The following is a 21,185-nucleotide window of genomic DNA, read 5'->3' on the forward strand; positions in this document are numbered from 1 at the left end:
ATAATACATTATTATTAACATGGTCACCATGCTGTTTAATAGATCACCAGAACTTACTCTTGTCTAACTGAAACTTTGTACCCTGTGAACAGTGCTTTTTTTTTAAGGCTGAATAGTATTCCATTGTGTGTATGTATCTCATTCATTTAATCCATTGTTCCATTGATGGGCCCTTCAGTTGTTTCCGTATCTTGGCTATCGTGAATAATGTTGTAATGAACATGAGAGTTCAGACGTCTCTTCAACATACTAATTTCAATGTCTTTGGATATAAGAGGTATAAAGATTTTAACTGATTTACAGCACAAAAACAAAACCCATGTAGTTTCATGGCATCACTGGGAGTAGAACTCAGCTGCCCCCTTGCCACAATTCATAGCTACTATTCTGGACTTTAGAGTTCCTTCTGTAACTGTTTTAGGTCACTTAGCAGCTTTATTTGTTATGAGTTTTCATTGTAGCCTTTAAGCACCGTTTTCTTCTGAGACCATTCCAATTTTCACCTTTGCCTGGCAGTTGGCTGTACTTAAGTACGCCTGTTGCTTTTATTTTCTCTGCAGAACCTTTTGAAACCATTCATCAGAAATAAAAATATGGCAGAAACCATAATTTTTGCATATGAACCCATTAGTAAATTAGTTAATTTTAAAAGCACTACTTCTGCATGGAAACAATGTATTTTCTGATAATTCAATCAGAACTTTTGAAAGATGGGATGTGGATCTCATCATTGAAAGGTTTTTACTTCAATGAAGTGAAAAATCTGCTCTGTAGTATGTATCATCATTCATAGTTCTGAAAGTTGACTTGTATTTAAGGTGATAGTATCTGCTATCACAGCTGAGAACAGAGGGAAACAATTCATTATGTTCTTTCATTCTCTTGAAATTTGCTTTGAGTGTTTTTTCCATATCAGAATGTGTATTTAGATAACAAACATGTCAAGACGTGGCTCTGGACTGCTTGCAAAGATGGTGTAGTATTGCTGTGGGTTCCACTTACTATCGGCATGAACATCAGAAAGTTAAGAAAGAATTAAAGGGACATTTGAGGAAATCTGTTTTATTGTTGTCACGGAATTAATTTGGTATGGAATCCAGGTGGCTTAATCATAAATTTGTATGATAAGAAAGAAGAAAGCAGTAGTCTTGGGAATAGTGGTAATAAGAATATTAACAATAACAAGTAGCAATTACTCAACTGGACTCTACACTAAGTGTGTGTACCTTCATATTACACGCTCACAGTTCTAAAGTAAGTGAACTAGCCTCCTTTTACAGATGATAAAACTAAGATTTAAAAGGGTCAAGTAAGGTGTCCAAGACCCTACAGCCTACAGATAGCCTTGAGGTTCTTACTGAGATCTTTGTTACTCTATAGACTGTGTTTTTAACTATTCAGCTGTGTTGCTACTTGTCTTAAACCTTGAGACATCTCTTACAACAGGGTAACTCTGCAGCAGTGAATAAAAAGGTAGAGGATGATGATAGGAGTGAAGGGTTTTGAAGAAGGAATGACAAATAATGGAAAATTTTCATGTTTCCAGAGCAAAATCATTGGTCTCAAATAAATTTAAGAATAAAATAAGCATTGTGGTTAGTAGTATAGTTCAGGACCCCATACTATTATTACGTTTCCCTGAATGTTCATTGCACAGGGATATAGGTACAGATAGTAGTACCAGAATCCATTTTTTAGTAGCAATGGCCATTTAAGAGTCTAAGGTAATGTCAGAGACTGGTCTGGCTCACATGGTCTTATGAAATTCTAAGGCCAGAAATGTCATCCTGAGAGCAAGGGAACTAAAACATCTGGTGCCTAATTCTAGAATAGATTTTGCGAGTAAAGCTTATTTACATGAGAGGAAAAAAGAACCTCTTCTAGACAACCCTCTTCTCTTCCAGTTTGAGCCCTTTCTAGCACTGTCACAACCAGATTTATTGTTAAAAAATGAGCCAGCTTGTTACTACAAAGCCTTTGTTCTATAATTTAGAGATGTTTGCCTGGGCAGGTTTCTGTTCTTCTCACAAGCTTATGGCATCTAGTGCCATTCAGTTCAACATCTTGTTTGCTGTTTGGGCCCTCTTTATATCCAGCATCAAAAATGAGAGAAATATTCAAAATTGCATAGATCTTCTCTATCAACTGTGTGGCAAGTCTTTGAGCTGTTTATTACCTCTATTTTTATTCTTTTGTGGAATCTTTTTCTTAAATACCATATGGTGTTAGAGAGGAAGACTGGTTTAGACTGATGGTGAGTAGTTGGAGGCTGGGGTTGAGGAGCAGTTTGGTGCCAGTGGAATCAAAGAGTCTGACAGGATTAAATCACGGACTGCAAAGGCCCTGGGAGGCTGATCTTTGTCTCTTTTGCCCATTACTGTATATCCAAAGTCTACCACGTGGCCTGGCACATAATAGCTCAGTAAATATTCAAAGGAATTAATTAGTGAAACAGTGTTTCTGTGTCAGTTTTTTTCTCCCTCTCTTCATATCCTTGTTGTGTTAATAATTGTTGCAGATCTAAAAGACTACTTTTTTATGTTGTTCAAGCAGAACTCTGTAGAATAGGTAACAGATCACACAACCTTGTCGTGTTGAGTGCCTGGGAAGGAGTTAGGTTTACTGGAATTTTTTTCTTAGATGGCAGGGGCTATCTTTAGGACTTAGAATTCTTGTTTTTACTCACTTTTGTTGATCCACTTTTCTTCCCTGAAAAAGAGTCTTTTGTATGTTGAAGAAAGATGAATGTCGTCTTCTTCCCTGTGTGATAGCTGAGGACTCAGTTCCTTACCAGACTGGCTTAGTTGCCTGAGACTCATTCAAATGGGTTGTGCTTCCATAACCACCTGAAAAATGCGTTGTATTTCCAAATCTACAAATTTTCAGGCACCACTGTAGAATGAAAAAGGGTTAAATACATAGTCCTTACTGCTCATGAAATTCATATTTCATGGTGTTTTCTTTTCTGGAAGCTAAAGACCTATAGTGTGTGAGAAACCAAAAGAAGTATAATATCTAGAAAGGCAGTATTTTGTACCTTGAAATGTGATTTTCTGTTTTTCTGCCCCTTGTGAATCTGCTTTTCATTATTGAATTTCATGCTCTCCTTTTACTTAATCATTTGTAGCATGGCAGAACTAAAGATAAAATTTTGCCCTTTTTGTGGCATAAAATAGTTTTTTTTATCAATATGCCCTCAAAAAAATAGGAAAAATAAAGAATTTAAAGCATTTGAACCATACATAACTGGAAGAGGGTGGGCCTCAGTTACTGAATCTAATAAAATTCAATTATACTTTCCCTCTCAAGTAATTGTACTCCAACCTTTTATCTTTATGTCGTGTCATAAAGCTTCTTTAAAAATTTTTTTTTCTACCACAAAGAATATACTGTCTTCCTTATATCCATTTATAAATTTTGAATTACTGTAATTCTACTTCCTGTTTTCCTGTGTTTCTGTTTAAAGGCTAATGTATAGTCTTGGCTTTTTGCAGACAATGAACTCACATCACTTTTTCAGATAAGAAAGACAAGTTTTCTAATGCTTTACTTCAAATTATTTTCCTTTTGTTTCACCCAGTATTGAAAGTTTGTTGTCTTTAATGCATTTCTGCTTCATGTCTTAGGCATGTTCAGTTCATGTTGCAGAAGTCTTTGGATATTCCTCTGGAGATTTGTGGTAGAAAACATAAAAGGGAAAATTATCTCATTTGCATGCACGTGTAGATTCTGATAGCCAGTCGAAAACTGAAATTTAAAATATCCTTTAGTGACTGTAATGAATTAATACTGGAATTCAGTAGAGATAGAAAATTGTCAGTGTATTTTTTCTGCTGTGGTTAAAATGGCTAACTAAAAAGCCCCAGCATGGAGATTGTTATGTTTACTTGTGTAGAAAGGTTGTCTTTGTTGTAAACATATTGAGGTTATTCTTTTCAACTTTGAGTACCATTTTCAGATACTCTAATGTGTTGGGAGAAGGCCAATTATTGAATAATTATGACAAAAATTTGTATGACTGGTAAATGTGGCCAATTATCTGTTCTTTGCAGGAGACTGGCAAAAATTAATTAAGTAATGTCCAAAAATGCTGTCAGAAAAAAAATGCTATCAGGATGAAAGACCTGTATGGTAGCAGACTATTGCTACCGATGAAAGAAGTAACAACATTTGCCTAAAACATATTAATAAGAATGCTGTGTATGACCATACAAAGCTAAATATCTAATGTTCTAATGGAGGACTGCGGTGTGTAGTGGTTGAGGTGTGTAGAGTTGAGGCAGTGAGGACTTGAGCTCCACAGACCTTGATGTCAGGCAAATTACTTAGTTACTTTGATTTTCCATTTTCATCTATATCATGGGAATAATAATACCTTACAAGTTCTGTTACATAGATTTAAAAAAACAAATTGATGTGCGCACTGATAGCACATTGTTCATACTTACTTCTGAGCTATTACTGTCAGTAAGAAAATAATAATAGTAATAATGTACTAATGGGCACATAAAATTTTATGAAAGTACAATAAAACAATTTTATTCTCTATAGTTATTTGATGTTTTATATAGCTGTAGCCTTAAAATTAGTTTAAGCAACAAAACACTTGAAAGTGATTGTGATCTTTTGTAGAATAACATAGAATACTGTTATGCTTAATTTTAGTATCTAAAGCAGGCAAAATTTTTGTGGGAAAAGAGAAGGGAGATAAAATTACAAATACATGGATCTCAAGCTAAAGCCAACTCTCAAACTAAGCATAATTACAATCAGTTATGAAAATTTTTTAATAATATTTTGCTACTTTCATGTATTTTGTGGTCTGCTAATGCTTAAAGAAAATCAGTAATTGGTGCCAACTTTTAAGAAATTACATACAAATTATTTAGAAACTGCCACCCATTAACTTATTTTTCCTGCAACTTAAGGAAACATTCAGTTTATTTTATTTTAATAGCAGAATATCTCTCATAATCTCATTAGAAAACCAATTCAGGGATAGAGTTTGATAATAACTATTGCATTAATTGGCTGCTTGCTAAAATAATACTAGTTGTTATTTTTGTCTGTTTTTAAAGTCTCATCTGTTAAAGTTTAAAACTCATACCCTAACATTTTTATTATTAAGAATGTATTGGCGGCCGGGCGCGGTGGCTCACGCCTGTAATCCTAGCTCTCTGGGAGGCCGAGGCGGGCGGATTGTTTGAGCTCAGGAGTTCGAGGCCAGCCTGAGCAAGAGCGAGACCCCGTCTCTACTAAAAATAGAAAGAAATTATCTGGACGACTGAAAATATATAGAAAAAATTAGCCGGGCATGGTGGCGCATGCCTGTAGTCCCAGCTACTTGGGAGGCTGAGGCAGGAGGATCGCTTGAGCCCAGGAGTTTGAGGTTGCTGTGAGCTAGGATGACGCCATGGCACTCACTCTAGCCAGGGCAACACAGTGAGACTATCTCCAAAAAAAAAAAAAAGAATGTATTGGCAAAATCACTAGACGTGGCACATGAAAACTGAGGTTTCAGATCAGTCTAACTAAGCTCTTTGACAATGAGCAAGCCAAAACCTTTCTGAGTTTTTCTTTTTTTCATCTTTACTTTTCCTTTGCCTGATGTTGATTTCTGGAACTTCAAAGTAATCTTTAGAATGTTTCTCTTGTATAATTGTATATTAAGTTTTACCTGCCCTGTTAGTTGCATGTTTTATTTGGAAGTTGGAGTACTACCCCTTTTCTTCAAAGCTGGAGAAGAAAAAGAATAACGATCACAGAAACAGAATAATTTAACATGTATTATTTGGGCCTGTGGTTCCGGGCCTGTAGCCCACTGCTGGTGGCTGGGTGCAGCTGAGGGCTCGGGCACCTGGGGGAATAAAAAAGGAAACAAAACAAAACATCTATTACTTTAGGGGCATGACATATACACAGTAGCTGTTTGAATATATATTTGTGGATTCTTTTTTTTTTTTTTTTTTTTTGAGACAGAGCCTCACTTTGTTGCGTGGACTAGAGTGCAGTCAGTGGCGTCATCATAGGTCACGGCAACCTCCAACTCCTGGGCTCAAGGGGTCCTCCTGCCTCAGCCTTCCAAGTAGCTGGAACTATAGGCTTGCACCACCACACCTGGCTAATTTTTCTATTTTTTGTAGAGACAGGGTCTTGCTCTTGCTCAGATTGGTCTCAAACTCCTGGCCTCAAGCAATGCTCCTGCCTCGGCCTCCCAGAGTGCTAGAATTATAGGTATGAGCCACCGTGCCCAGCTGACATTTTTTAGTTTCACTTGGAATTTAGCTTTCTTGCTGTGCAATCTGCAGCTATAGAAACTGAATCTATGAGCTTTGTGAACTCCCTTCCTCTTTGAATTAATTAGTATTTAATGCCCTTTGAGATTTTATGTTCTCACTTTGTCACAGGGATTGTATAAAGGTAGACAAGGTGTATAGTATCAATTCCTGTCTTCCCTGATGTTTAAGCAACAGAGTAGCCTCAGGTCTGTCTTCAGAGTGTGGATTATCATTGGTTTTTAAATCTGGAGAAAGTCATGTATCTATAAAGCATAATGGTAATGAAGGAGTACCCAGGCTTAGAAAATGTGTTCATTTGCATGTTATTATGTGTTTAATGTAATAGTAAATCATGATTGCATTTTCATATTCATGAAAAATTATTTTCTATCTGTTCACTTTTTATATTGATCTAGTAATTCATCAAAATTAAAAAAATATATAAATTGTTAGCTATGTACGTAGGAGCGAGAATAGCCTTTTTATTGTTAACACTTTTATTTTGGAGAGGAGGATAGGTTTTTAAATTTAAAGCAGCATTCATTCCAATATTACCTGAGTCATTTTTAAAATTTTGGTATTATACATATTTCTTTTTTCTTATTTAAAAAATCTTGGTGTTGCATTTTTCTGCCTATTTTGTGATCAATGGAAAACTAATGGGGAAATTACAAAAACAATTTAATAAAATAATATAACATTCTTTATAAGAATGCCATCCAATGTTTTTTGTTTGAGAAAACATTGCCAGTTTCCCAAGAACCCCCAGAGTGAGCATTTTTTTAGAGGACTAAGGAAATAGTCATTATCACATTTTTTTCTTCTAGTAGCCAACACTGATTGGTGTGCCAGTCGTATATCAGACATTATGCTAACCACTTATGTATGTTATTTTATATAATTCTTACATCTGCATTATAAAGTGTTTGCTCCCGTTATTTCCATTTTTAGAAGATAAAATATGTGCCAATCCCATAGTGGATACTCAGTAAATATTGAGAAATGGATGTCACATATCAGCTGGCTTTAAGAAATAAATCTGTAATGAATATGTAGCCTGTTTTACACCTAACAGAAGTTTGTATGTTACTGATTTTCCCCTTCTTCATGTAGGAGAAAAGACTGAAAGAAAGGGAAGCCAGAAGAGAAGCAAACAAGAGACAAGCAAAGGTAAGTGTGTTTATGTGCACGTATTTTTTCCTGGTTCTATTAAGATATAATTGACAAAGGAATTTTATGTTTTGACAAAAGCAGTATTTGCAATTTGAAGTGAAATTTAAATCATCTTCTTTTCACTGTGCATTTTATATTTATTTGTATATCATGATATTCTAATTGGATTGAGGCCCATGTGGCCTGTTATTTACTTTCTCATATTCCTTTTGTTTCCTCTGTGATGCAGGATGAAAAGAGCCCAGTGGGCTTTTCCTCATTTACCCCTACCATCTTTTCCCATTCTATTTTGTGTCTATTAAATATAAAAGACAGTTGATTATGTGGGCCAGGCCTTGATACAATTTTCATCCCTATCATCTTTAGTTAGATAGCCTGTATGAACCCAGCTTGATGATAAGTAACTCTGAAAGCATCAGTTCAGCTCCCTGAATCTACGCAAACAGCATTCCATACCTCCCACCTTCACTGCATTCTGTTAACAATAATCTTTAGCAAATAAATATGTAGTTTTCCTCAAATACATATGTACAGTTATTAATATAAACACCATCCATGTGCAGCTATGATTTTTATCTGGTGTGTTTGCCACTGAGAAGTGTTTAGTGTCCGCATTCTGAGAATGTTGAGTAGAGATGATTTCCCAGAACCAGAGCCCAATAACGTATGTCATTTCTCATGCTCTGTCTCCTTGTGCTGTGTCTGAGTAGCCATGATTTCCTTTTGGGAGTTAGGAAACCTCTAACTCCCTTGAGAAACGACCCCCATAATGTTCATTGTCATTTTTTCCATGCTGACCATAGCACTCAGAGAGCAAGTCAGAGATGGTAACTTGTGCTATAGTTCTGAAGTAGGAAGCAATTATTCTGCAGTGTAAGATGAAAAGACTGCTTGTATTTAGTATTAAATAGCACTCTGTCTTCAAAGGTGCTTGAAAACGAGAGCTGCAGAGTGTGCAGCCTGACTGCTAAATCAGGTGACTTCTGCGTATGCTTTAAAGTGCAGACATGAACAGGAAATGAGGTCTTAGAGGCTGTAGTGAGAGAAAATTTAAATTTGAGAAGAAAATCTTAAGTCCGATGAAGGCATTTGATATTTATGAATATTGTATGTTGAGCATAAAGTTAAACCTATTTTATTTCAGTAGAAAACTTTCATTTCTGCATGTATAAATGTAGAATGAAAGATATAATCTAGAGCCAATGAAAGCCCTGGTATTGCATTTCCTTTCTCGGTATTTGTGCCTATTTGTATATATTACTAAATGTGGTTTATTTTTTATACTGCCTCCTGGATCCCTCTTCTTTTATTCCCCTATAAATTAGTATGTATATTTGGTTTTAGTAATGTGTCAACTGGGGAAACAGAACTGTAAAGGCCATCAGAGTTGGGCTTTTCCATTGGGGCCAATCTCCTTAAGCCAAACTCCTCCCTCGATTTCTTACTCCCCCTTCTGTGTTTGTCCTGTGTTTGTTTCCTGACATTGAAGAAAGGAAGGAGACTTTCTTATTAAGAGAAGGTCTCATTTCTGTACAACCACGAAGGATTGTACTGGGAATGAGAAGACGAGGCTCTGCAGTTGACATGGCTTTGCTGCTCAGCCAGGAGCTTTGAATAGAGAGAGGCTGTGTTTTATTATTGCTCTGAATATTTGAGCTACCTCCATTTCACAGCCCTTGTCTGAGTGTTCAGAGATGGCAGCCTTTTTTGTAAGAGTGATATTACCAGAGAGATAAGTGGCCAGAATGTAGTCGGGACTCAAACATTGCCTAAGACACTGAGGACTGGGAGCAGTGACAGGTTTGGGCTGACTGACAGAGCACAAGGAATTAGCCAAAACCAACTTTCTGTACCCAGTTTCTTTTCATATGAAAGTGACAGGGGATGAAGGCTTTCTTGGCTTTTCAGGTGCCTTTTGGAAACAGACCTGGGAGATATTATTTGGAAAGACTTGGTACAGGGGTGATGGTCCAAAGTTCTGTGATACCTACGAGGAAATACATGAATTATTAGGGAAACCTAATATGGACAGATATGGCTTAGTTTTTGAGTAAATGTTGTCTTGATAATTTTATTTAAACATAATCATTGTGCGACTTCAGGGTGTTGCCTTCTGAAGCACTTTGGTTCAGTTCCAGCTGGAGCATCCCTTTGATCCCTGAACCTACAAGATACCCAAAAGCCATCTTAATAGAAAGTGTTTTTTTGCAGATTTAATTCACCAGGAAATATAGTCTTATCGATGGCTATTTTAAGGAATCAGTACATAGAAACTGAAAGTGTGAGAGAGGATTCACATTGCTGTCTTTCTACCTTTTTTGTGTTTCATGCAGCAAACGTCATGTTATTATACAAGGAGGAATATAGAGGACACGGTATTTTTTTAAAATTTGGGGAAAAGTGTTTGAAAGTTGTAATGGAATTATCTTTATTTCCCAGGAAAGAGAAGGCTTAATGATAATGAGTTTGCAGTTTTAGAAATGATGATTACTGGTTATCTCTTCCCTGTCTTATTGAGAGTATTTCTAAGAAAAATTGCCTTAAAGTGTGAGTAGGCTAAAATAAAGTTGGAATGGACCTGTCAGGAATCTGACACAACTTTTTGTTAAAAGATAGATCTAAGATCTGCCTAGAATATGTTATGTGCAGTGTCAGGAATTGAAAAGAAACATGAAGCTGAAACTCTTATGAAGGTTTACTAGGTAACTAATATTTAGTGGTTTGGGAGATAAAGGTCTTTGGGTCTCAAAACTTTCTTTAGCAGAGAAATATTTGAACTGCACAATAGAAGTGCTTTTGGTTTAGCTAGCAGGATGTTGTATAATATATTGTTATTACTTAAAGATTTTAAATTGAGATATAAAAAAATACTTGGAGCAGTGATCAATAGATCACATTGCTTTTTGGGTTCAGAGAGGTTACATAATCCTGGAAACATAGCTTTACCTCATTATCCAGCTAGATTTCCTGGTGCTTTGAGGGTCACAAGTGCTTGTAGTAATTTCTGGTTGCTGGAAAGATTTTGCAGAAATGTAAAGAAAGAGAACAATAGTGCTGAAACTATTTCTGAGGAAATAGATCCTCAGAAATATCTCAGTGCTGTGCTATTTTTGAAAAGAAAGCAGGATTTATTAAACAAAAGTGTGAGGTTGATGAAATTGAACACTGACTACAAAGGAGTAAAGAGCAGGAAATAGTTTAGAAGCACATAAACACAAAGTTCAGTGTTGCTTTGCCTATATTATAGGTGCTAATAGTTCTTGGGGAAAATTATATTAATATTAAATAACTAAAATATACATTTTGAGGTTGAAGTTTTATAGACACTATAAAATTACTTCTTTTTTCATTTTTCTGGTTTTTATTGCTTTTTTATTTTAATGACTCTGGCCTACTTTATTTCCTTAATAAATAGTGTAATAGTTTCTTGTACACCTAAGATGGACTCAGTACTAACAAAAATGTAGTTTTGAAGTTGATTCTCTCAGAATTGGAGCTCCGAAGAAGCTCCAAGTAGAAGTTACATAATTTTAGAACTTGAATAGAGATTTTCTGAACTGATTTTCTAGTATACTGGTCTTGAACGACTTTTTCCATGGCCCACCAGTAGTTTCATAAAACAAAGCTAAATTTATTCATTTGATATTTTGTTTTTCCTACTTTTTTGGTGCTAAAATATCCTTTCATTTATGAAATAATTCTGATAATTTTTAAAAGGTCGTTATTGACAAAGTAAAAATCCCATGTAGTCATTTAAAATCTCTTTTGAACTTTATCAGATCAGTGAAATTCAAGATTGAATATGTCATCCACTGGTGTACTCTAGTGGTTTTCCATATTATTTTGAGTGACGTAGGGGTTCTGCAGATATACTTTGCCCACCCCCTGGAGACAGCAAGCCTTTCCTGCCTCCATCAGGCAGACTTAGGAATTTACTTCCTGCATCATTGTACTATTTGTACATTATTCTGCTGTGTTACTTAGCAATCGTCCCTCATCACTAGATTGTAAACTCCTTGAGAGCAGCAACTGAGTTTTTCCGTAGGTCGCCCATAATAAATGCTCTCTGTGTGTTTATTGACTAATCAATGAAATGCAAGTATAGAAGTATATTCATTCTTGAAGTTAACATTTTACATGTTAATGCCGTGTCAGCTATAGGTTCTTTGAGATCCAGCAGCTGGGCTTATAGAATACAGTAAAGTTGCATGTATGCATGTAAATTTCTGCCAGACCGTGGCTGTATCTGACACACCCAGTCCTTTCCAAGTTGCTGCTCCTCTCCTCCCCCATCTTATGTTGAACAAATCCATTAACTTGTATTAAGGGTATAGATCCTAAATATTAAAACAGAATATAGTACACTCTGTAGGCAATCAGGACCCTTTTAGACTACTTGACCCATACTCATTTGCTAAGAATTTAATAAATTCTGAAGGAATGAACTGTCCTAATATGTGCTTATTGGTTTTGCTTTTCTTCCTTCCTTTTATCTTACTTAGGGGTCCTCAAGATTTAGTGTAGTTGAATATACAAAACTATGTTTATGGTGCTTTGTGGATGATATAAGGGGTATTCTAGGGTAATTCGATCATGTTGATTTTCACCTTGCCTGCTGACTTCAGAACCTAGCCCCCATGGGAATTGTGATTTCATTCTGTAGTACAGTTCCTTGCTCATAAATATTTGTTGATTGACCAAAAAATTAGATTGGCTAAAATTGTTGACATATCATGGTGAATATTGCATTTAATGCCATTGAACATGGGTTGCCTGTATAATTATAACTTTATTTAAATGTGATTAGGTAGTGAATGAGCTAACACTCAGATACAGTTCTGTCTTCACCACCTAGCTCTGACCACTGATGGCTGTGTGGTGGGTGTTAAGAGTGATTTTACCTGTCTGGGGCAAGCTATTAACCTTGACAACAAAAAGAAATTTTTCATTGCTTCTCTGCCTTTCGGCTAAAATCAAGTGAAGAAGAAAGTTTTCAGAAAACAAGTAAGATCTGTTACTTTTAAATTTGTAGTGTCATTCTAGATTAATTTAAGGCAGAATTTTAGTGCCTATGTCAAAATGTGTTTCTTCTAAAACTTTCTAAAGAATATTGTTTCTTTTATGAAACTTGCAAAATGTTCTAAACCAGACAAAATTTTGGGAAGATAGATTCATAACATATTTGAGTAAGATGCCAAAAAAGCTATTTGTGTATGTATCCCTTTATGCTATAGATGATAGTTATATTATTAAATGGTCTGATAGACCCTGCTCAGTTAGGTGGTCATTTAGTTCCAACAAATGGACCAAAACAGTAAATCAATTCCTTTGATGCCCTTTATACTTAGTCATGGTTTATTTGGCTTATCTCAAGGTAGAGATAGTTTGACATTTATTTATTACATTGAAGGTTTACAGACAGATCTTCTCTAATGGAACAAATTAACTTTATTTGAATCATTCTGGTCAGTTGGTAATTATGTGGCTGTGTGTGTCATTCCAATGTTTACATACTCTACTTTGTAGAGAACTGTATGTGAATGTGTGTGTGGTGGGTATGACCATCATGATTGTGGAGACTGATACTTAGGATCATTTACCCGTATTTTTATATACTTTGCCATTCACTAGTGGTCTGCATGATGAGATAATTTTTTTGCCTGTTAATAAATCTGTTACTGGTTGCTGAGAGATTATGCCATCATAATTTCTGACATACAAAAATCTCAATAAAATAAATTAAAAAATATATAGATCGTTTTCTCAAGATTTTGCTTTACAACTCAGAATCCTGTCATTTATATGAAGAAATAAGAGATAAGGCTAAAAAATTACCATAAGACTTGATTTTGGTAATTCTCAGCCTATGGTACAAGAAGCCCTCCAGCTTATTACTAGAAACTTCAAATTCTCAGAAGCACTCAACATTGACTATACAGTGAATAAATTACACCATATGTATATACGACCATTGTTTAAAACTATGTAAAGGCTACATTAAGTTTAACAAAATATTAATTTGTGGTATTAAATTTGTAGTACCATTTTGTCTTGTATTTTCTTAAATGATATATACCAATGTAGAATTATCATCTTGTAAATAGTTTGTTAAATGTCTTCTAATACCGGAAAAGATTGAGAACGCTGCCATATGGTGTGTAAACAGAAACAGTCACACTCCTGACGCTTCCTCAAAATCTAAGAAAATCACAGGGAGGAAGAAAAGGAAGGGGGAGGAGGAGGATGCCACTGTTTCTCAAAAGGAAGAGAAGGCTATGTGTCCTCTATCTCTTAAAGGAGAAACAGTTAATGGGAAAAGGAAAAAACAGAGGGAACGCAGAAAAAGGAGAACAGACATAAATTTCGTACTGATTCTTAAAGGCCATTCTTGATTTTGGAGGTGAGTAATAGAGTAAAGCTGATTCCTAACTTTCAAGTATTTCCACTAACTCCTTTTAGTGCAAATACTTCTTGTGAATAAGGAAAGCTCTTTTGGGGATGAACTTTTACTCTGTGCTGTGCTATGTGTGGGCAATAGAGTAACAAAGCTTTATTGCCTGCTGCTTTAAGCCATAAAGACTTCTGTTGGAGAGCACCATATACCAGTGTTCCAAAGAGCCTAAGAGTTAGGTGGTAGGAGAATTTGTCCCTGGGGGTAATTATATACACCTAAAATATCCTTGAGAAGAACTTGTTGTTCTTACTGCCTTTTTTTTTGTCCTCTAAGAAATTAGGTAAGAAAGTGTTTTTTAACTATAAAGCTCTATTTAGATCATCTTGTTACTGTTGATATAATCAGTTATTATCAACATTAAATGATTCATCTTCGCTATATTTTCTCACTTTGGGGAAAGATATAGCCAGGTGTCGGCAATGTTTTATGTAGGAAGATTTTTTTCCCTTTGCCTAGGTTTTTATTATTGATATATTGCAGGATTCAAAGATTTCTTCACTTGATGAGAGTTCTTGAATGTGTTTTTTGTAGATTGTGATGATGTAGAGTGTGTTATCCTGTCCAAGCACTTTCATCAAGATTATTCCACTTAATAAGTTTATGAAATAAATAGAAGCATTATAATCATCCAAGAGTTAAACGTTTCGGCACAGAGGCCAGTTAAGTGACTTGGCTAAGGTCATGTAACTAACTAGTAAGGGAAAACCTTATATTTCTGTCTCAGACCCCAATATGCAGATGTCTTTTTGTATTATTTAGGAATTTATCTCTTTTTTGTCCTTCAGATTTTACATTAATCTTTTCATTTGGATTGTCTTGAGCGTTATCCAGAATGTTCAGAAGGGAGTAGTATTGTTAGTCCCATAATTTATCTCTGGTTCTTCCTTAAATCGTTATACATTTATGTGCAAAGTGACTTTAATTCCCCAAGCTTTACTTTTCCTTAATAATACAACAGCTTTGGAAAAATGTTCAACAGTGTGTGCTAAGCTGAGTGTGTGCCTACCCTGTGTCCCACCCTTCCTCTCCTAGGTATATACTGAAGAAGAATGCATGTGTGCCTATGCCAAAAGATGTTCTTGTAGCAGCACTGTTTATAGTGTTGTCAAAGACAGGGGATAACCTAACTTGCAGGGCTGATAAATTGTGGCATAGTCATATAATGAAATAATATGTAGCTGTGAAAGAATTACTGCTACATTTAATACAAGGACTGACTTTACAAATATAATGAGTGAAAGAATCCAGAGACCAGAGTTAATACTACAGTATTCCATTTATTTAAAATTGTTTAAGTTTTTCTGTAAAAGCAAAACTGATGTTTGGTGTTAGGGTAGTTGGGTTACCTTTGGAAAAAAGAGGGAGTTATTGATGGGAAGGAGCATGAGGGGAGCATCTACAGGACTTGAGTGTTTTAATTTCTTAATCTGGGTTCTAGTTAGGTGGGTGTATTCCCTTTGTGAAAATTTATCATGCTGTGTGCTTATGAGCTGTGCACTTTTCTGGATGTGTGCCATGCTTCAATTAAATGAAGGGGTAGGCCAGGTCTCTTTATGTGCTTTCAGCCTACATTTTTTAATTTGTAGATTCAGGAATATAGGGTATGAGGAATAACTCTTACAACTCCAGAAGTATTAGGATCCTTAGTCCCTAGAGCCATCGATATTTTATGAAAGCTGTGAAAGGAAATTAATAATTTATATTCTTCAAATACATATTTCTTCTTAAATCCCCTTGTTCCAAGAAGTGTGATATTTTACCTCCTAAAACACATTCTCCCAAATGAGAAAATACACTTTCTTTTGAGTATGGTGTAAATTAAAAAGAAAAATCTATGTTTTTTATAAGGGGAGGCAAAGTAATCATTGTGCTATTCAGAGACTTTTAACCTCCTCCCTACCCCAGTGAGTTTTTCAGTTTCTCTTACAAGGTGGTTTGGTGGTTTTGGAATGTTGTGGGCGCCTCTGCTGTTCATACCATCTGATCAGGCACTGGGAGCTACTGGGGTTTGATTTAGAATAGAAGAACACAGGGCGATGAAAGGGATATTGGTGTGAAGTCCCTATATGTAACTATTGTAACTTTAGAAATTGAAGTGTGTGAATAAGTAACTGACCATAGACACTCAGAAAGATACGAAGCTTGAAAGATCATCTAATCAAAGAAATGATTTTCTTCCTGTGCGGAGGCATATTCATTTGATTTACCTCATTCTTGTCATTCAGGTCGTGCCGTGACTTGAGTATTTACTCCTTTCCTTTCACCATCTACCGATAAACTTCATTTCTTAAAGTACTTAGCATATGTTATGTACCTGGACTGTACCTAGTTTAGTGCTAAGAATTTATAATCTTCTCAAGGGGGAGGTAGGCACTTTTTGTTAAGGTAGCCTCATTTTTATCTTTACTGGAGAGAATACATCTTTTGCAATTCCAGATCAAATTTTAAGCTTGGGAGATGCTGGAGAAATAGTATCTACATGATCCAAAAATTCCTTTATTAAGAATCATATTACTTATCTGTCTTTGGATTATAAGATGATCCCTGCTAGAATTAAGACTGATTGCTTTATTTTACCCATCTTAGTTTTCAGCTGTGTACATTAGTTTTCTCCCTTACTAGAGACACATTTGAATTTTATTTCATAAAGTCCTCCCATTTCCTTCAGTTGGAAATGATAAGTCCTTTCAAGCTCATCCATTTATATTAGTGCAGGTTTCTTTGGAAAGTATATTGTCAGAGGGCTTCAGCCTTACTAAATTGCTTTTTAACATGAGTTGTATGTCCAAATTCTAAACATGACTGCTATTGATCCCTCCCTCCTGGCATCCATCCAACCCTAAGATTTTTGCCCCTTCTCAGTACAGCTGGTACCTGGCATTTTTGTGGTGCTCCTTTGAGGAGAAATAGAAAGTGAAAAAATAATAGTCATCTCTAAGCAAAAGAAAAAAAAATTAGAATGGATGAGACTGTAGTCTATGCTGTGAGTTCATCAGTTATATTAGAGTACAGATTTTGGGTTTAAGGTCAGCCTTCATCGTTAACCGCCAGGTTGGTAGAAGTCTCCCAAAAGTGAATGAGATTTAAAAATAGGAGGCCTACATGCAGTTCTTGCCAGTAAGCTCTGGAATTCAAGGCAGCCATCTTTCCTGTGAGCCTCAGTTTTCTCTTCTGTAGAATAACAATGGTGATGTTGCCTGCAGTGTCAACCTTCCAGGGCTTTTGTGAAGGTAATAAATGTGTAAGAACTTTGTGAGCTGTGAATCACTGTAAAAAAAAAAAAAAAAAAAACGAACCACTGTTAATCAGTGTTAGTATATGTTGCCTTTTAAGGCAGGCTTGTTCTGAAAACATCCAAGATCTAAACCAGTGGTTCAGTCAGGGCTGGAGTGTATTGAATTCAGTCACTGAAAGATCTCAAAATGCACATATCTAGCTCCCTCTATACTCCCAAACAAAATCTGTGGAGTAGGGGACTTATTGACATGTATTCACAAAGAGACTGTGTATACACACACACACACACACACTCAGACACACACATTTATATCCTTTGGTTGGATTGAAGGGCTAGAGCCGCTAGGGAAATCAGAAGAACATTTCAGTAGTTGAGATAAGTAATGATGACTGGGGTAAGACTGTGACTATGAGACTAGTAAAGAAAGGTCATTTTATTCAAAAAGTATAACTGCCAAACATTGGTAACTGAATGAGACATGAGGAGACTAGGAGAGATGAGTCAAAGGTCATCCTGAGGTTTCCACGACTTGGCACTTACTGTGTGCTGACTGCTTTAGGAAGTGCAAAGATCTGTAACAGAGGGCTATTTTTAATAGCTGCCAGTATTGAACTGTTGTGTGTCATACACTGTGCTAAGGCATGTCATGTAGTCCTCATGTGTAGGTATTATCAACACATTTTGACAGATGAGGGAACTGGGGCTTAAAGTAAACTTATCCAAGGACTGACATTCAGCAGGTGACTGGTTCCCAAATCTTATATTTAGCTTCTGTTCTATAAGGCAGATTTAATAATGGACATACTAACAATAGCAGCGCCACCATCGTTGGTACAAGGTACAAACAGTTCTGAAGTTGAAGAGATTATTTTTGACGTGTAGGATTTACAGAAGAAAGTATCCCAGGGAGGATGCCATTTGAGTCAGGCCTTGAAGCATAAATCAAGATGAGTGTTCCTGAAAGTTCTTCAATTGTAATGAACCGTGGAACTATTATAGTTACAATATGTGGGGTTGGATGTACCAGGTTGATATCAAACAAAAGCAAAGAAGAATTAGTCATGAATTATTACCAACGGAATTTTTCCTGGAGGGTAAAGATTCTTAAAGTGGCACAGAGCCCCCCAAATCTCCATATGCCCAGAAGACACCACTTTGTTATAATAATGATGGTTGTAATGTTTGCCCTCAGACATAAAGGAAATATTAAGTTATATTGTCTTTGAGCATCCCTCCGTATATGGTTTGACTTAAAGGCCTTTTTCATATGAATAGTAGCTTGAGGTAACTCCTACTTTTCTAGATATTATAGCTTTGTATAATATATACCATACTAGGTTTATGTTTCTTTTGTCTGTAGTGCTTAAAACTTCTGACTTCATCATGGCGTGGAGGTTTGCAGTGAGGAAAGAAGGGGCAGAGAAAATCTTTTGGTGTCATTTAATACCTAATAACAAAGGACTTTCATTTGCTTTTCATACCAGCATTGTGAGATGCTATTTGTGACACCTCCATTTTTCAGATAAGGAAAGGTGACCTGGAAAGTTAGGTAGAAGGGCATTCTGAGTGCAAGGAACATTATTGTGTGTCTGGATGATTGAAGATGATGAAGGTGTGGTTGTGGAAGAGTGTGTAGTTTGGTGTAGGGTTTTCCACACCTTTTTTTTTGTCTGGACCCTAGAGTAAGAAACACATTATACATCCTTTCCCAGTAACATGTACACATAACATTTAAGAAAAAAATTTTTTTTGCAACACGATATTTACCCTATGGGTCATATACTCAGAATTTTCTATTTTCTTTTTAAAAAATGATAGTCACAGTCCACTCATAATGTAATGATACTCAAAGTTAATGATGCACAAATGAGTTTGATAAAGACTGGTCCAATGTGACTTGAAAGTGGATTATTTTATGGAAAGGTAAAGCCAGAGAGGCGTGTTGTGGTTATGTTGCAGATGTGTCGCCAGGTCAAGGAACTGTCTCTAATCTGAGCAAAAAGTAGTCCTTGAATTGTGTCAGGATGCTAACGTAGATATGTCTTTGTGCCAGTACTGTAATATAAGACCCTAACAGAGCACCTTATGATTTATAAATAACTTTCACGTATATTATTTAATTTATTCCTCACAATTTTGAGAGAAATATATTTTATTGCCTTTATATAGATGAAGAAACTGAGGTTTAAAGAGATAAAGCCCCTTGTCTTTAAGTTTATAGTCACAGTTAGGAATTAAGCTCATTGTTTCTGACTGCTAGAGAGTGAGTAGGAGAAAAATCTAAACTGACCTTTTCAAAAGTCTGGGCAAGAGGTAATGATGGACACGGAAGGGGGAGGGGTCAGATGCACAATTAAAGGAAAACACAGAGAAGAATTTACTTCTGTGTTGAAAGCCGTGCACATGCATCCTAAACTCTGGTTCTTTCTTTAAGATAGTTTTTTGGTTATGTTGTAAAATTCCAGCCCATTTACCCAGCAAGGCCAGGGCATAAAATTGCCATTATGCTCTGTCATGGCCTATGATAGTTTTCATCACTCATTTTCTCTTTGGAAGGAACTGAATTGAGAAAGCATTTTTCATTGTTTAATGTTCAAGTCTGAAAATACTGATATTTAAACTTCAGAAACACATCATTTGGAACAAGACATGTCAGCAGGTCTTTTGTCAAGTGTGAATTGTTACAGACATGCCTGAGTCTTCCATTTTGGAATAGATTATTCTGCATTTCCATTGATAAGCTTTCATTGACATTTTATTGTGGGGGTAATTTCTCTCCGTTCTGAAATTCATTAAATGCCTAACTCTTGCCCCAAATTTCACTCTGGACAGACTGTGGATCAGCAATGTTAGTCTGAAACACAAAAATGAAAAAATGAGTGCTTAAATATATTTGTACGCAAGTAAATTTTAAAATCTCATTTTTGTGCTTTTCTGATCTCTTACAATTTTGCCAAAAGAACTTTTGTTTCTTACCAAGAAAAGTTTGACATGTTAGATATATATCCTGTTTTCTAAAATAATGCTTTCTGTAAAATGTGTTAATTCGTTAAAGATTTTTACTGAAATTTTTTGGCAGTTGAAATTTTTACTTTCATTATAGAGAATTATGGTAAAAATGTGGATGTTAATGAGGAGAAGGCTGAAATTGAAGAACTGCTATCACCATGTATGTCTTTTCTCCTATCTTGAAACCTGGAAGTCATTTTCAACTTCTTCCATACTTATACACAATTGAGTGTCAAGTTTTTATAATTCTATTTTTAAAATCCCTCTCAAACTAATATGTACAGTCCAGGTTTCTTCCTTGAATTCTATATTCACATAGCCAATGCCTATTGAGCATCTCCACTTGAGTTTTTAGTAGAAATTCCAAAGTTAACATGTCCAAATCAAACTTCAGATTTTTGTCTCCCAAGTATGTTCTTTCCATGGTCTTCCTCATCCCAGGAAATGAAAAAACTCCATCCTTTCAGTTGCTCAGGAGAAACTCTAGACATATCTTTGAAATTCTGTCATTCTTATACTTTACCACAAATTCATTAGTAAATCCTGTTTGACTTTACCTTAAAAAATAGATCTTATTAATAGAAAGTTTGGTGAAGTCCAGATAACATCTGGAGTTTAGTTAATAGTAATATACCAATTTGGTTTCTTAGTTGTGACAGATACACCATAAAATTATAATAGTAGGAGAAACCTGGGTGAGGGGTATATAGAAATTCTGCACTGTCTTTGAAAGTATCCTGTAAATCTAAAATTATTTAAAAATAAAAACTTTATTCAAAATCCAGAATCCAGCCACTTTTTAACAACCCTGCTACTATTACTTTGATCCAAGTCACCATCTCTAACACGAATTAATAATTATAACAGTCTTCTAACTAGTCTACTAGTATCCTTTCTCTTACCCTCCCACCATCTTCCCCTCAGCTTATTCTTGATATGGTATCCAGAAAGAGCCTTTAAAAGTAAGTCACAGGCCAGGCGCTGTGGCCCACGCCTGTAATCCTAGCACTCTGGGAGGCTGAGGCGAGTGGAT

General features: G+C 35.7%; 1 protein-coding gene across 1 annotated transcript in view; it reads left to right on the forward strand.

Annotated features, from left to right (window-relative positions):
- The window catches only part of DDX10 (DEAD (Asp-Glu-Ala-Asp) box polypeptide 10), a 329,989-nt gene that overhangs the window by 211,773 nt on the left and 97,031 nt on the right, over window positions 1–21,185 (forward strand). The window contains exon 15 of the mRNA XM_012659131.1: window positions 7,392–7,448. Within this exon, the coding sequence (XP_012514585.1) occupies window positions 7,392–7,448 (57 nt within the window). The remainder of the gene's footprint in view (window positions 1–7,391; window positions 7,449–21,185) is intronic.

The sequence above is a fragment of the Propithecus coquereli genome, unplaced genomic scaffold (genome assembly GCF_000956105.1).
Source record: "Propithecus coquereli isolate 6110/MARCELLA unplaced genomic scaffold, Pcoq_1.0 Scaffold6, whole genome shotgun sequence".
Classification (NCBI taxonomy): domain Eukaryota; kingdom Metazoa; phylum Chordata; class Mammalia; order Primates; family Indriidae; genus Propithecus; species Propithecus coquereli.